Here is a 15,298-nt window from a genome sequence, read left to right as displayed (position 1 = left end):
ACTGAGCTACTACAACCACTATCTTTTTTTGGTAAACGAGATTAATTAAATACTGTACACCAAAGACGGGTCAGGCAATAGCTACCAGTCATTGTGAAGAGGCATTAGACCCCTGGAGCCCAGACGCTGGGAAAAGATGCCTTTCTGAGCTTTGCAGAGGCATCTCTCGCTCGTTAGGCAGCGCTGGAATCAGAGCACCAGGGCGCGATTTCGGTCTGGTCCGAAGCACAGCGCTCCCGATGCTCTTAAACAAAGAGGGTGCGGAGGAAGGCGAGAATGATTTTATCATGTGCAGAAGCCTTTATCCGAGGCAGAAGGGCGAGCGCAGCTCCTTCCCTGCAAGAGCTGGTGCTTCGCCCAGAAGCGCCTCTCTCTCAGCCTCTCCGTTGTGCCTCTGAAGGAGGCGAGGGAGGCGGAGAGAACAGGCGGATCGCGGTCGTCGGTTTATTTACTGCGACTTGGCACGTTTCCCTCCTTGGAAGAGGACTTGTTGACAGACCCATGTGCTTTCCAGAGAAGGGGAGGAAAGAAGGGGAGAACCACGCGCGCACCCAAACGCAGCCGGAGAGAAGCCGGGGAGGGGATCGCGCGGCAACAGCCCCGTCCGGAGCTTCGGGGTGCGATTGCCATTTCCACACACACACATAATACACACCCCGAGAAAAGGGCTCCCCCGTCCCGTCGAAGAAAAACAAAGTCTGAAAAGGGCGCACGCCAAAAGTTGAAATCTCAGCTAGTCAGAGGAGGGGGCTTCCTACCCTTCCTGGAGAATCGGTGCCCCCCTCGTCCCCCTGCCCCTCCGAAGGGAACCCCGCGTGCCTACCTGCTGCCAGGGCGGCGGCGGCGACCAGGAGGCAGGCGAGCGAGCAAAGCGGCGGCAAGGGCCAGCCGCGGGGAGCCATTGGCTCCGGGAAGATTGGAGAGGTCCTCTTTCTTTTCCCCGCGGGCGGGTTCCCCCGAACCCTTCTCTCGACGACGAAGCCCCGTCCGGCGCGGCTGCCTCGCTTCTCTCCTGGGCGAAGCAGGCGTGGCGAGGAGCCCACGGAGCCGCACAAAGCAGCGGCCGCGCACGTGCGCCCGCCGCCGGGCCCAAATACGAGCGCCCTCGGAGCCAGGCCGGGCCGACGATGGGTGCGGGGATCCGACCGTCCGTCCGTGGGGCAGGCCGAGCCTAATGCCTCAACCTTCGCCTCGAGGAGAAGCAGTAGCGGCGGCAGCGAGGACGGGAGGAGCCTGCGCGGCGGCGAGGGCCGCCTTGCGCCATCTTGCCGGACGGGCAGCCGGCCTGCCTGCCTGCCTGCCTGCCTGCCTGCCTGCCTCTTCGCCGGCGTGCGCTCTGGCGCGGCGGCTCTCCCGGCGCCCGGCTCGCCTCTCCTGCCTGCCAGGCGGCGCCCCAGCAGTAGCAGCAACAGCAGCGCCGCCGCCTTCGAGCCCCCCAACCCTCCTCCTCCCGCCCCGCCCCTCCCCTCCCCTGGGAGTCCCCAGCAAAGGGGGCAGAACAAAAGGCGAGCCAACGGCCGGCCGGCCGGCGCGCTCCGGCTTCCCTCGCTCCTGCGACGGGACGGACCCCGCCGGCCAGCGCGCACGGCCAAATAAAGCTCCCCCAATGCCTTCCCTTTTTTTTGGCCGAGGGAGGGGGTTTCCTTTAAATTCTGCTAGGAATCAAAGCAGGGGTTTTTTGGGGGGGCTGGGGGTCTCTGCCCTCCCCAGCGCAGCTTTGCAAAGGCTTGAAAAGCCTTTCTCTCCCCCCCCCCCGCTCCCGTTGCAAATAAAAAGCTACGACTGGTAATGGGGTTGCGCCTCTTTGTGGGTCTGCAATGTCTGCGCCCCCTCCCCTCAAAAAAGAGCCCACCCCTAAATAAATGCACAGATTCCACCCCCGGCCCCGTGAAAACACACGCAGGGATTTCGTGGCCCGCGGTGCGAATGTGAGGCAGTGGGGGTTTTGTTTGAGGTGGGGAGGGGAGAGAGATGATTGTTTTGGGGTGGAAAAGTTAGTTGTGGCGGTCGAGGAGATTTTGCACCAGGGGGTGGCGGCGGCGATGAGTTGCGCTGGGTTGGAGATTCCCTTAAGGGGGGAAATTTCTCCTCCGGATCAGCAGCGCTGTCGAAAGTAGCAACTGCGGTGGTGTTGGGAACTGGACGGTGTCAAAAAATCCACACCGCTGAAGAGGTGTGGCCGGGCAGGGGGTTGCAAAGATGCTTGATAAAGGATGAAAACCCTTCTACAGTTTCCCAGGGACTCCCATACGCTCCTCCCACGGGCAGGGGCAGACGAGAACCTCTGCGCCCCGAAACTGAGCCCGGGCGTCCCACAAGACCTGGTACTAGAGACGGGCGAGAGTAGAGTAGCGGTCAGCGGAGAGCAGGTGCAGAGCTAGGATTCAGGGGGTTGAGAGAGCGCGAGAGAAACAAAAGATGCTCGCTTGACATTCAGACGTTGCGCTGCAGCCCGGCTTGAAAAAGAAGACGGTTGTCGCGGGGGTGTAAAGTAGGGGTACTTTTACATGTTGGTTGCCCCCCCCCCCCGCCCCGTACACTGTTCAGTACTGAACAGAACGAAGGCCGCTTCCAGTGTTTAAATCCGCTCCTCTTTTACATTCATGAGGTCTGGAGCCTTTTATCTTTAAGAAGGACCACAGCTCAGTAGCAGAGCATCTCCTGTACCTTCAGAAAAGGCCCCACGTTCAATCTTCAAGTAAGGCTGGGGAAAAGCTCTAGGCTGAACCTCCGGAGAGCTGCTGCCAGCCAGTGCAGGCAGTGCTAAGCCATATGGACCGAAGGCCCGCCTTTGCCGAAGACTCTGTTTGGAGCGGGGGCAAACTGTGGTTCATTGACAGAGCACATGTTTGGCGTGCAGAAGGTCCCAGGTTCTGCCCTAGAGAACTGCTGTACTCCTGTCCTTTTTATGGTCTCCCTCGCTCCCGTTCGGAAACCTGAAGAGTCACTTCAGGTCATTGCAGAAGGACCAATGGTCTGACAGTGTAAAGGCAACAGAGGCGTTACTTAGAGCCTAAAAAGTCAGGTTCTGTGGCAGCCTACAGGGGGCGCTCTCGGGGGCTAAAATGTCCCAGTACTAGGAGTATTGTGTCCAGTTCTGGGCAGCATAATTTAAGAAGGATATTGACAAGGTGGAACGTGTGGAGAGGAGGGTGACCAAGATGATCAAGCCTCTGGAAACCAAGCCTTGTGAAGAACAGTTGAGGGAGCTGGGTATGCTTAGCCTGGAACAGAGGAGACTGTGAGGAGATCTGATAGCCTTCTTAAAATATTTCAAGGGCTGTCACATGGAAGAGGGAGCAAGCTTCTTCTCTCTTGCTCCGGAAGATAGGACCCAGAACCAACGGATTCTAATGACAAAAGAGGATATTCCAGCTAAGCATCAGGAAGAATTTTCTGACAGTAAGAGCTATTCGACGGTGAAACAGACTACATTGGAAGGTTGTGGGTTCTCTTTCACGGAAGGTTTTTAAGCAGAGGTTGGATGGCCACCTGTCATGGATGCTTTAGTTGAGATTCCTGCATTATAAACTAAGTTTTAAAGCGGGGTGGGGAGACAGATGCCGGAGTTCCTGTGCAAAAGACCTGGGTCTGCTTGTAACGCCCGCTAACAACATCCCTGCAGGGCAGGCCGCTCCCCTTATTCCTAATGAAGTCTGGGGTCGTCTGCCACTTAAATCGGCTGATCCTGACTCCTTGCCTGATGAGAGAGGCAGGCATGCTTCTTTCTAGACACCCCTAAGTTTCAGAAACCTCAAGCGCTATTTTCATAGGATTGTATTGCTGGGAGGAACCCCAAGGGTCATCTAGTCCAACCCCCTGTGATACATGGTATCCCATCCAATTTGAAACCGTGCCGGACCCTGCTTAGCTTCGCAAGCGTGCGAGCAGTTTTACTGCTGCGCTGTAAGAAAGATCTCCTTTCTCCTCCGGAGCCAGAAGCGCCCGAGCTGCGGAGCCTGGGGAATGTACCCAAGCTGGGCTCCGGCTCCCTATATACCACCCTGTCAGGTCCCCCGTCCCCCCCTCCTCTCTCCAGTTCCTCTGAATCACCTCTAGCCGGACTAGATTGTATTACCAAACAGTGAGCGGGCGCCCCTTGCAAGGGAAGAGCAGACGAGGGCGGCTCTCACTTCGCCGGAGCAGCTACTGAATTCCACAGCCGTCGCGAGCAGATTAGACCGGCGCTTGCAAAAACAATCCCAGCTGCATCGGGAGCAATCGCACTTTCGTGGATAATTAGGAGGAGAAAAGAGGGAGGGAGACGCGGGCGAAACGAGGCTTTCGCTGTTCTGGGGAGAAGACCAGTGTTTGGGGGTCTGCGTCTTTGGCAAGGCCAAAACTGCATCGCGCAGAGACATATTGCAAACCTTTTGCTGCTGTTGTTCAATGCGAGGGCCACTTTCCTTGGTGGGGAACCTTCGGGGGGGGGCGCACATGCCGGTGGCTGCCAACCTGTCCCATCAAATCATCCCCACTGATCCCCAGTGTAGTTGCAAATTCAGAGGTGCAGGGTTGCTCCATGATAGTCACCGCCAATTCCCCTCTAAAATTATGCAACCACCCGCGATTATACAAAGATCTTATAATTATACAGTAATAACTAGGGATGCATTGCAAGGATCAGTGCAGATCTCCATGTGTTGCCTTTCAACTAGCTCTGCTCTTTTCTGTGCGCATACGTGGGTATACGAGAGCTCCCATTTTTTTTCGGGGGGGGGGAGAGTGACTTAAGTTGTGTTTTCCATCAAGTTCCATTGCATGTAGCAGAAGTTGCACATCATTCTCTTGAAAAGGAAGCACGTTGTGTTTTCAGTGTTCCTTCGCTTTGGAACATCTGGACGCAATTCAAAGTGCTGGTTAAAAAGTCTTGTGCAGCTCAGTAGCCCAATGTCTCAAGGGCCGCCTCTCCCCCTACGAACCAGCTTGGACCCTGTGATTGTCATCTGTAGATGGGCCCCCTTCATGGAGGTCTGGAGGGTGGCAACACAAGAACACACCTTTTCAGTGATGGCCCCCCATTAGTGGAATGCTCTCCCCAAAGAGGCTCACCTGGCGACATCATTATACATCTTTTAGGTGCCAGGCAAAAACTTCTTTTTCATCAGCTCTTTGGTCTTTTTGTGTGGGTGGAATGTTTTCATCTAGCTTTTTTAAAATAGGGTTGTCTTTTAGATATATAAATATTTAATGCCATTTTTAGTGACTAGGACACTGAAGACGGGGACTCTGCAAAGAACCTTGCTGCAGAAACACCAGAATCCGAGACCTTGCTGCAGAAACACCAGAATCCGAGACCAGGGAGAAGAGTCGGTGGAAGAAGATTGGAAAAAAATTAAAGACTATTTACAGAAACATTGTAAAATTAATGAATGTTATAAGGATGCTGGAATGAAGTTATATGGCTTTAGCAGAAATGTTACAAAGAATTAAGTAAAAATAGATTGTTAATGGGTCAAAGGGGGAAAAAGTAAGGTTAGATTGTGTTAAGATAAATTATAGGACAAAAAATGAGAACGATGGAAAGGATTTGCTGAAATAGCTAACTGAACTAGAATACAAAAAAGGGAGGTGCGAGGAGGTTGATGAAACAAGTAAATGAAGGATAAGATATGGAAATATTGGATGTGTTTTTAATTTTTTCTGTTTTTGTTTCTGTTTTGTTAAGATAAGTAGTGTTTTTTGTTGTTGTTTTTATGTATTGTAATGTATTGTTTTGTTTTGTTTAACTTTGTTTTCTTTCTTCTTTCTGTAATTCTTAAACTTCTAATAAATATTACTTAAAAAAAAAAACAGAAACACCAGCCTCTCTCCACCACCCGCTTTCACCCAGAACACTGCACAACTGCTACTGATGCTTCTCCCAAGACTTCCAATTTGGGAGCCCATCTGGGAAAGAAGAAATATTAAAAATAGATTGAGATGTGAGATTTCCAGGGGGGAGGTGGTGGTCAGGAGAAGGATGTAGCACCCTACCCCCTGCTGTCCCCCCCCCCCCGGAATTTATACCTCCCTGACCATGTCTAATGCTGGCAGGAAATCGGACCTGGCTATTTCGAAGAGGAGTACATCCTGTGAACACCCCCTCACCACCCCAGTAACTCTCAGTAGAATGCCCCCCCCCCTTTCTCATTCTGCTTTTTGTAATTAAGTCCAACATCTGGTTTACTTTCTTCCCTAACTGTTGCTGCACACAGAGCAGATGTTTTCATCCTGATGGCCACACCAGCATGTAAATCTATTTCCTGAGTGGTTCCAGTTCATTTAAAACCTATCAACATGTATGTAAATAACCAATGGGCATGATGGAGTTCATTAATCTGTGATTGGCAGGTCCGGCGACAGGGTGGAGGGGCGGTTTCTAAAGCCAGACCTGATTTAATATCCCCAGATCTAATGAAACCCTCAAAATCTCTGGTTTTGCTTATTTCCCCTTCAATCAAGTGACAGGGAAAAGCAAAGAAGAAGGCAGAGGAAGTGATACCAGGTTGAGTCTCCTCCTTGCCATGTTCTTTCTGGGAGGCAGAGGGTGGAACCCCCCCCCCCAGGAGACATGGTTCCTTGGTCAATGGGCAGGGGCCCGAGGGCACTATGGGTTTGTCTGAACCCTTTTTAAAGCCTCCAAGCCAGCAGCTGCAGGCACACTTTGTAAAAGTGAATTGTATGATGATGATGATGATTTATACCCCGCCCATCTGGCTGGGTTTCCCCAGCCACACTGGGTGGCTCTCAACAGAATAATAATAAAAAATAATAATAATAAAGCGATAAAACATTAAACATTAAAAAGTTCCCTAAACAGGGCTGCGTTCAGATGTCTTCTAAAAGTCAGATAGTTGTTTATTTCCTTGACATCTGATGGGAGGGCGTTCCACAGGGCAGGCGCCACTGCCGAGAAGGCCCTCTGTCTGGTTCCCTGTAACCTCACTTCTCGCAACAGTTACAGATAGGTAGCCGTGTTGGTCTGCCATAGTCAAAACAAAAAAAATTCCTTCCAGTAGCACCTTAAAGACCAACTAAGTTAGTTCTTGTTATGAGCTTTCGTGTGCATGCACACTTCTTCAGATACACACTTCTTCAGATACTCACTTCTCGCAGTGAGGGAAACCACCAGAAGGCCCTCAGAGCTGGACCTCAGTGTCCAGTGCTAATCCTACCCACCCGTTGAAATGAAAAGTAGCCATGTTCAATGCACCTGTTCTGAGTGGGTTAAGATACTTAGTTAACTTATATTTTTTTACAAAAGATCTTTTTTTTACAAAAGATACTCATAGATACTTAGTTAACTTATATTTTGTTACAAAAGAATAAGAACAAACACAGCAAAGGAGCAAAAATCTACTGCTTTTATTCTTCCTTTTTTTAATAAAAAAAACAAGCATGAGGTAGTTGTTGTGTTAAGGAGGGGGGGGAAACACCATAGAGAAATAGCAGTACAAATGCTACACTAGAGACACACACTACTAGATTTTTTTTCCATTTTCATATAAAAATTAAATAATATAAAGATGCTCTGAGGAAATAAAAAATACATTGTCATACATTAAAAAGGAGAAAAAAGAGAGAGGCCAATACCTAAAATATTAGGTACAAGAACCTAGAGGGCCCCATCGCAGCAGGAATTCCTCACCGAGCCCACAGTGAAATTAACAAGAGCCCTAAATGGACCCCCGTTCCTTTCAGTGGGGCTGAGGCAGGAGGGCTTCCTGCCTGGAAAGCGGCCTGTGTTAACACAAACATCCAGGCTAGTGAGGTGACCCAGTTGCTGGAGATGGTTCTCTATTTTCGGAACAAGTTGTTAGAAGCACTCGCAGAGTGTGTAATAAGTGGCGGCAACACCTGCCTGCAAAGAAAGGGCCAGAAACATGGGGGCAGGGGGAAGGCTGCTTTCCTGCTGATGATGAACACAGAAAACATAGGGAAAGGACGGGAGTGGGGAGCTTTCTCAGCCCCAGGGCCACATTCACCTGTGAGTAACCTCCTGGGGGCCGCATGCCAGTGCTGCATGGGGGCCATAGGCAGAAGCAACGGAGGTGAAGTAGGCTAGATTTAGAGGTGTGCCAACTTAAGAGGTTCCTACAGCCCCACCTGCCCCTCCGCATTCTCTATGACAGTGTTTCCCAACCTTGGGCCTCCAGCTGTTTTTGGACTACAACTCCCATCATCCCTAGCTAGCAAGACCAGTGGTCAGGGATGATGGGAATTGTAGTTCAAAAACAGCTGGAGGGCCAAGGTTGGGAAACACTGCTCTATGACACAAACAGGAGGCAGTATTGCAGTTCAGGGACACAGCCCAGCACCTAGGAGGTCTGCATTGCCAGATCAAGAGGCCCATGGAGGTGTGTGCATCTTTGACCCCCCAGGACTGAGGCTCTCCACCCCCGTGGAAAGGCTTTCATTGCAGGGGAGGGAAAGCTGACCTGTGGTCGTGAGCACATCAGGGTGAAGGCTAAAGTGAAAATGTTGTCCGGGACAATAAAACCTTCATTCCGCTTGATTCAGTTGAGCATATAAGCCGGCCCTAAATACTGCAACTCTCACATAAGGTGAGGGAGCAGGGATGTCACAGCAGCATTGCAAGGGGGACAGGGGTGACCCTCTCTACTCAATCAGAAAAGTCAGCATCGGTAGAGGACACAACCCAATAGGATGCCTGCCTGGGAGGTGGAGGGAAATTTCAAGGAATAGATTGAGCGTTTTGGAACAGTCCCATAGCCCCACTGTGCCCTCACTCCATCGCTTTTCTTCTGCTGGATGTTGAGGACCAGGTTGGTTGGGGCTCCTTTTAAGCACCAGAAGAACACGAGATGAGCTGCAGTGCACTTGGAATACCTGCAGGCTGAATTCTACGGGCTGGTAGTAGAAATAGGTTACTGGAGTCCTTGGACCAAAGGCAAGAGGGAAAGGATCGCCATATTGTTCCCGGGGCCCTTTTATGGGGCCTTTTTACAAAGGTGGTTAACTTTTATTCTGCTTTTGGGGCAGGGGGTTGATAAAGGAATATATAGGTAAAGGGTAAGGGGACCCCTGACCATTAGGTCCAGTCGTGGCCAACTTGGGGGTTGCGGTGCTCATCTCGCTTTACTGGTCGAGGGAGCCGGCGTACAGCTTCCGGGTCATGTGGCCAGCATGACTAAGCCGCTTCTGGCGAACCAGAGCAGCGCACAGAAAAGCCATTTACCTTCCCTATTTATCTACTTGCACTTTGATGTGCTTTCAAACTGCTAGGTTGGCAGGAGCAGGGACCGAGCAATGGGAGCTCACCCTGTTGTGGGGATTCGAACTGCCGACCTTCTGATCGGCAAGTCCTAGGCTCTGTGATTTAACCCACAGCACCACCCACTCTAAAGGAATATATATATTCCACTATATATATATATAGTGCCCAGTTGCAGTGCAGAGCATCTAATGCACACTTGATGCACAACACAGTTTCCTCTCCTACTTCAGAGAGGGTGATCCAACAGCCTCCCAGAAACTGCAGGAATGCAGCTTTAACCATCCTGATTGCTGTGTATCACACACTTTGAAAATGTCACCTGGAGACAGACAAAAGTTTTAAGCTGAAAGTGGGTTGAGAGAGGTGACCATTCGAACGGCCTTCCATACTGAATCAGCTCTCATCCCTCTGTCTGCAGCAGTGACTTCTCTCTACCTGTGCTTTTAAGTAGAGTTCAAAACAAGACATGCACATGGAGGGAGGCAGTCGAATTTCTCTGTGTTATTTTAACTGAGATCTGTTTGAACAAAATGTGCATTTATGTTATGTTATGCTAATGCAAATTCATTTTTGGCATTTCCAGTTACGGATGCCATTAGGCACGGGGATTCTCTTTCCTGTTTTTAAAAGTAGGGGTAAAAACATTAATTTTGGATAGTTGATATTTAATGTAATTAAAATATTTCTATTGGGGTAAAAAAAAAACACCTCATCACATAACTCTTTAAGACTTGTAAAAAGCATCCCCCTCGAGGCTGAATTTGGAAAGTGCCCCTTTCCTCCTAATCTTGCATATGAAATAAGCTGAATTGGTGCCAGGGGCTGACAAAGGTATCCCTGACCCCCAGTTAAAGGTCTCAGCAGCTACAAACCAATACCACCATCCTTGCACGGGGTGGGGGGTTGAGGGAACGACTTAGCCAGATGAGAGGCAGTGCACCCCACCTGTTTGGGCCCTACATCAGCAAAGGGTGACCCTTCCATAGGGCCCTGTGTTGACACAAGAGTTTCTGGGTCGGTTTCACAAGTCACACAACCTACTGCTCCTCTGCAATGCCAGATTGCCAAAAGGCCTCGTAAAAGCTGGACCCAAAGACCTGCTTACTCTGCGCCATACAGAGGTGCAAGCCTGACACTGATGCCAACGTCAGAAGGGAGCAGCGCTCATTCCATTGCGCCAAGGCTTCTCCTGGCTGCATGGCAACCACCAAAAGGTGGCACTACGGGGTTGTGTGGGCTGGAGGGGGGAAATCCTGGTGGGATGGAAACACCCTGAAGGCCTTGTGTGGCCCACACTGGCCCTTTGTGACCCCAGAATACCAGTCCTTGGCACCTTCTTAACCCTCAGCAGCCACATAAAGGTAAAGGGACCCCTGACCATTAGGTCCAGTCGTGACCGACTCTGGGGTTGCGGCGCTCATCTCGCTTTATTGGCTGAGGGAGCCAGCGTACAGCTTCCGGGTCATGTGGCCAGCATGACTAAGCCGCTTCTGGCAAACCAGTGCAGTGCATGGAAACGCCGTTTACCTTCCCGCCAGAGTGGTACCTATTTATCTATTTGCACTTTGATGTGCTTTCGAACTGCTAGGTTGGCAGGAGCAGAAGCAAGTCCTGGCCTCTGTGATTTAACCCACAGCGCCACCCACACCCCCAGCAGCTACATAAACCTTTCCAAAGTGGGCGCTGCAGGAGAACTGCTCACAAAATAAGACAGGCAGCAGCTTCTGGGGTCCTAATGCAAAGGCAAAATACTTGTGGGGTTGGGAGGAGGTCTCCATAGTAAAAACGTTTGGGAGGCACTGCTGTACCTTCTTACAGGAACACAGGAAGCTGCCTTATACGAGTCCATCTAGCTTGGTATTGTCTACTCTGTCTGGCAGCAGTGGCTCTCTGGGGGTTTCCAGGCCCTCCTCCTCCTTCAAACCAGGAACTGTGAGGCTATTTAGTACCATCAAGGGCTAAGCCTTATTTAATAGGTATTACGTTACTTCTAAGCTCTGCTCTGGTCAAAGGTTTATAGTCAACACCCTCTTCAAAGATGGTGGACACAGGCCACACTCTCAAACACTGAGGGTGAATTGATTATACTAGAGAGGCTGCTACACAAGAGGGCCTGCGACTGGCCTGTGGGGAAAGCCTTGCGCAGGTTGGCTTGCGCATCTTCTCCCCCTTCTGGAAGGGAGTCAGAGTTCCCGCTCTCGGCCAAGTCCAGGCTTTGGCCAGGCCTGGGGAAGCCAGTGTCTGTCTCAAGAAATTCAGCGGCCATCTTGTGGGCCTGCCCATCTATCCTGAGCAACACACTGTGGGCCTCAGGGTCACTCTCATTTTCTTGGTCCCGGGACACTTTGGTGAGGCTCAGGCTGGGGGACGCCTGCCGTGACGAGTCCTCCACATGGAGGTGTTCCCGTTCGCAGTCCTCAGAGAGAACAGGTTCCCCGTCCAGCACACAAAGCTGGGAGTCAAAATCTCGGTCAGAGGCTGAGAAGTCTGAGTGGACAATGACCTCTGCTTCCATCTGGTTGAGGCTGCTGGGGGCGTGTTCCTTGTTCGCGTCGTTCTGTATTATGAAAGAGACAAGCGGAGAGTAGGAACAGCGGTGAAATACTGCAAGGTGTGTTTATCGAAAAGCAGGAGGTGCGTCTTGAACAAACGTAGGATGAGGAACACCTGGCTTGACAGCAGAACATATGAAAAGGAACTGCAGGTCTTAGTAAACACAAGCTTAACATGAGTCAACAGTGTGATGCAAGAGCAAAAAAGGGGAATGCTATTCTATGCTGCATCAACTGAAGTATAATGTCTTGAAGCTCATACAACAAAAAATAATATTTGGAATATACTGGACCCCAGTACGTTTGTTTAAAAAAGTGCTATCTAATGTATCTAACTGCTGGAGATGCAACAGGGATAATGCTTCTCTAAAATATGTGTTTTTTCATTGTCCTATATTGAAAGATTTTTGGCGGAAGATAACTGAAACCATCAACAGAACTGTACAGAACAACCTTGCATTTACAGAGCAAAATGTCCTCTTGAATTATATATGCAGTGCATGGAACCTTACAAAAGGACAGTGCGTGTTGACTCTCTGAGCCCTTACCACAGCAAGAAGACTGATACTGGTGAACTGGAAAAATAAAAATGTGGCTCCCTTCTACGATTAGATTGAAAACTTATACAAACATATGAACAACTTGCATATAAACACAGAGTTGAAATGGGCAAATTCAATGATATTTGGAATCCAATCTTACAAATACTGTAATAGGTTAAGATCTGGTGATGTAAAAAGGTAAAGGTAAAGGTACCCCTGCCCGTACGGGGCAGTCTTGACAGACTCTGGGGTTGTGCGCCCATCTCACTTAAGAGGCCAGGGGCCAGCGCTGTCCGGAGACACTTCCGGGTCACGTGGCCAGCGTGACAAAGCTGCATCTGGCGAGCCAGAGCTGCACACGGAAACGCCGTTTACCTTCCCGCTGGTAAGTGGTCCCTATTTATCTACTTGCATCTGGTGATGTACACACACACAAAAGTATAACGTCCAGATCAAGGGAAGTCACTAGAGCCTGAGTCAGCCAAATTATGCTGACCCCTGGCACCAACATGGGGAAATTCCTATAGGTGCTCTGTTGACAGAACACACTTTATCCTGGTAAACTAGTCAACCAGGCATTCTGAGGAGAAGCCGGGAATTTAAATGTAACTTCGCAGTCCCCAGTGTTATGTGCGCCCTGCAAACAAATCTTTTCCTTCTTGTTCCAAACAGCAAGAACCCCCCTGCTGGGAATACACACCGTAACAACCTCATAGACCAGAGCTTGCAGCAAGACCTTTTGCCCTCCGTTGGACGCCATCTTCAACGATCCGTTCAAAGCCATGGTGGGATCTTTGGGAGCTGTGTCTCCATAGCCAGCGATGCTGTTTGCCCAGCTGCTCAGCGATTTCTCCCAGGGAGGCTACAGAATTGTAAGGAAAGGAAAGGACATTATCTCTCCTGCCACACTGGAAGATCCAAGGTCTGTGGGTGAAAATAAAGCCTAAGGGTTTTGGGGACACTTTGCTGCTGGGGTTTGCAAGGCAAATGGAAGCAGTGGAAATAAACAAAGGTAAACAAAATGAACTTTCTAGTAATTTTAAAAAGGAAAAGGCTGCTCCTCACCAGCCTTTCCCAGATGTTTCAGACCGCAACTCCTATCAGTCCCAGCCAGCACAGCTGTTTAAAACATCTGGAGGGCACCCGTAAGGATGCTCTTCTCCAACCAGTTTGAAGCCATGGTAAAATAATGAAATAAAGGCTTCTTTTCCACCGAGGTGAGTCTTGGCTGAGTCACTTTGGACTTAAGGTAGTCAAATGCAATAAGGAATTAATCCCGGCACATAATTAGTATGTCAGGGAGAAAGGTAGTCAACAGCTGCATGACATGCTAGCTTTCTAGGTGAGATGATGAAAAAAAATTTGTACAGAGGAGTATTCAGTGATGTGAGTCCTCATCTGCAGTCTAGCACTTTAGTGAGAATGAGGGCAAAAAGGGCCTCAGCAAAGTGTATATGAACTCTTGCAAAGCGTTCTACTCTTTAATGAGTTTCTTACCACTTCGTGATTTGTAACAAAATAAAAATATTAAAGAGAGCTGGGTTAATAAAAAAAAACCCCAAAAACAACAGAAACAGAATTTTGCAGTCTTCTGAAGTCAGACAAATTTATTCAGCTTTACATCATTTCTTCCCCTGCTAGGTTCTGAATTTCTCTGGCTTTGGCTCACATGTTTCAAGTCTGCCTTTGCAGACTTAAGGGAACTAACTTGCTTGTTCGTTTGTGGGAGCGGGCAGGATGGAAGAAGGAGTTTCTTGTCTTTATGCCTCTAGGTGCTCAGCTTTGGACTAGCTTGGACCGAGTAAATTGATTCATAAGCAGGGTTGATATATGATGTATGTGTTTCAAAAGGCCATGGGTTTTCTTCCCCTGTCAAAATCGCCAAAAGGAAAACTACATCAGCTAGGGATGGGCCCCTGTCTTTGCAAAGAGGTGCCCTTGTGTGCAGACAACAGCCAAAACCTGACTAGAGGAGGAGGAAGAGGAAGGCAGCAAATTGGGAAATGAAGAAGTGAATTGGGCTGTTAACATAGCAGGAGAGAGAGAGAGAGAGAGAGAGACAGAGAGAACGAACCATAGGCATGTGAGAGAAAGAATCAGGCAGCAGTGATGCTGCAACATTTTAAAATGGGAGGCTGACAGTCCTGTGGTTTTTCTTGCATTGGATGATCTCCTTCAAGAGGTTTCAGCTGCATGGCCAAATCCTGCTAACTCCCCCCAGTCCCTGATCCCAGACTCAAAAACTATTGCTTCATAAACCAGGCCAAAACCTGCTCCTCTGCGGCGTTCTCCAGTCCCGTGGGCCACAAGTGTTACTCTGTTTGCAAGTCTAATTAAATTATACAGCTAGAAGAGAACTTGTCAAGGCTCCTTTATCCTCTCCTCCTCTCCGGTTTGCCATAAAAACTACCACACACAACACTTTGGGCCTTTGCCTGGCCTTTCAGAGCTTGAGCTGGTTAGCTCTCAAGTTGGCCTTTTCCAGATCCCAGAGTGGGACGGTTTCTCTGGGTGCTGGGGGGCCCCAGGTGGGGCAAAAGGACTTGCTCTCAGGTGTTTCGAAAGGTACAGAGGCTGCTGTTCCCACCCACCCACCCACTCCCCAACCTTCCCGCTAGCTGGAAATTGAAAATGGCAAAACACAGCCCTCCCACTCTTGCCAGGTGGACCCAGGGAAATGCCAGGGTGTTGTCTCACCTTCCCCTCCCACCCCAAAGCACGCCAGGTCCTGCTCTCAGTACCCCCAGCCCTATTTCATATCTTAGAGAAGGACCATAGGAATCTGTCTTATCCAAAGTCAGACCATTGGTCTATCGAACTCAAAATTGTCTTCACTGACTGGCAGCAGCTTCTCTTCAGGGATTCTGGGAAGGAGATACCCCCAGCCATTGGGGACTGAACCCAGGGCTTCCGCATGCAAAGCAGATGCTCTAAAGCTGACCTATGATCCTTAATCTGAAGCTGCCTTATACCAAGTTAGAGCC

At 49.9% G+C, this 15,298-nt stretch overlaps 2 protein-coding genes across 4 annotated transcripts in view; both read right to left on the bottom strand.

The window, feature by feature from the left end:
• Positions 1–1,395, bottom strand: part of IGDCC3 (immunoglobulin superfamily DCC subclass member 3) — a 104,934-nt gene extending 103,539 nt beyond the window's left edge. Inside the window, exon 1 of the mRNA XM_081888520.1 lies at positions 824–1,395. Within this exon, the coding sequence (XP_081744646.1) occupies positions 824–902 (79 nt within the window). The 5' untranslated portion in view covers positions 903–1,395. The remainder of the gene's footprint in view (positions 1–823) is intronic.
• A 9,766-nt stretch (positions 1,396–11,161) lies between these two features.
• The window catches only part of IGDCC4 (immunoglobulin superfamily DCC subclass member 4), a 142,790-nt gene continuing 138,653 nt past the window's right edge, over positions 11,162–15,298 (bottom strand). For all 3 annotated transcript variants that reach the window (XM_081888416.1, XM_081888415.1, XM_081888414.1), the window contains 2 exons: positions 13,015–13,176; positions 11,162–11,777 (listed from right to left, as the gene is read on the bottom strand). In XM_081888416.1, coding sequence (XP_081744542.1) covers positions 11,253–11,777; positions 13,015–13,176 — 687 coding nt within the window. In that variant the 3' untranslated portion in view covers positions 11,162–11,252. The remainder of the gene's footprint in view (positions 11,778–13,014; positions 13,177–15,298) is intronic.

This window comes from Podarcis melisellensis, assembly GCF_964234715.1.
Source record: "Podarcis melisellensis genome assembly, chromosome: 14".
NCBI lineage: Eukaryota > Metazoa > Chordata > Lepidosauria > Squamata > Lacertidae > Podarcis > Podarcis melisellensis.
Note: the sequence above shows the minus strand (reverse complement) of the source record. Positions and strands in the feature narration are given on the sequence as shown.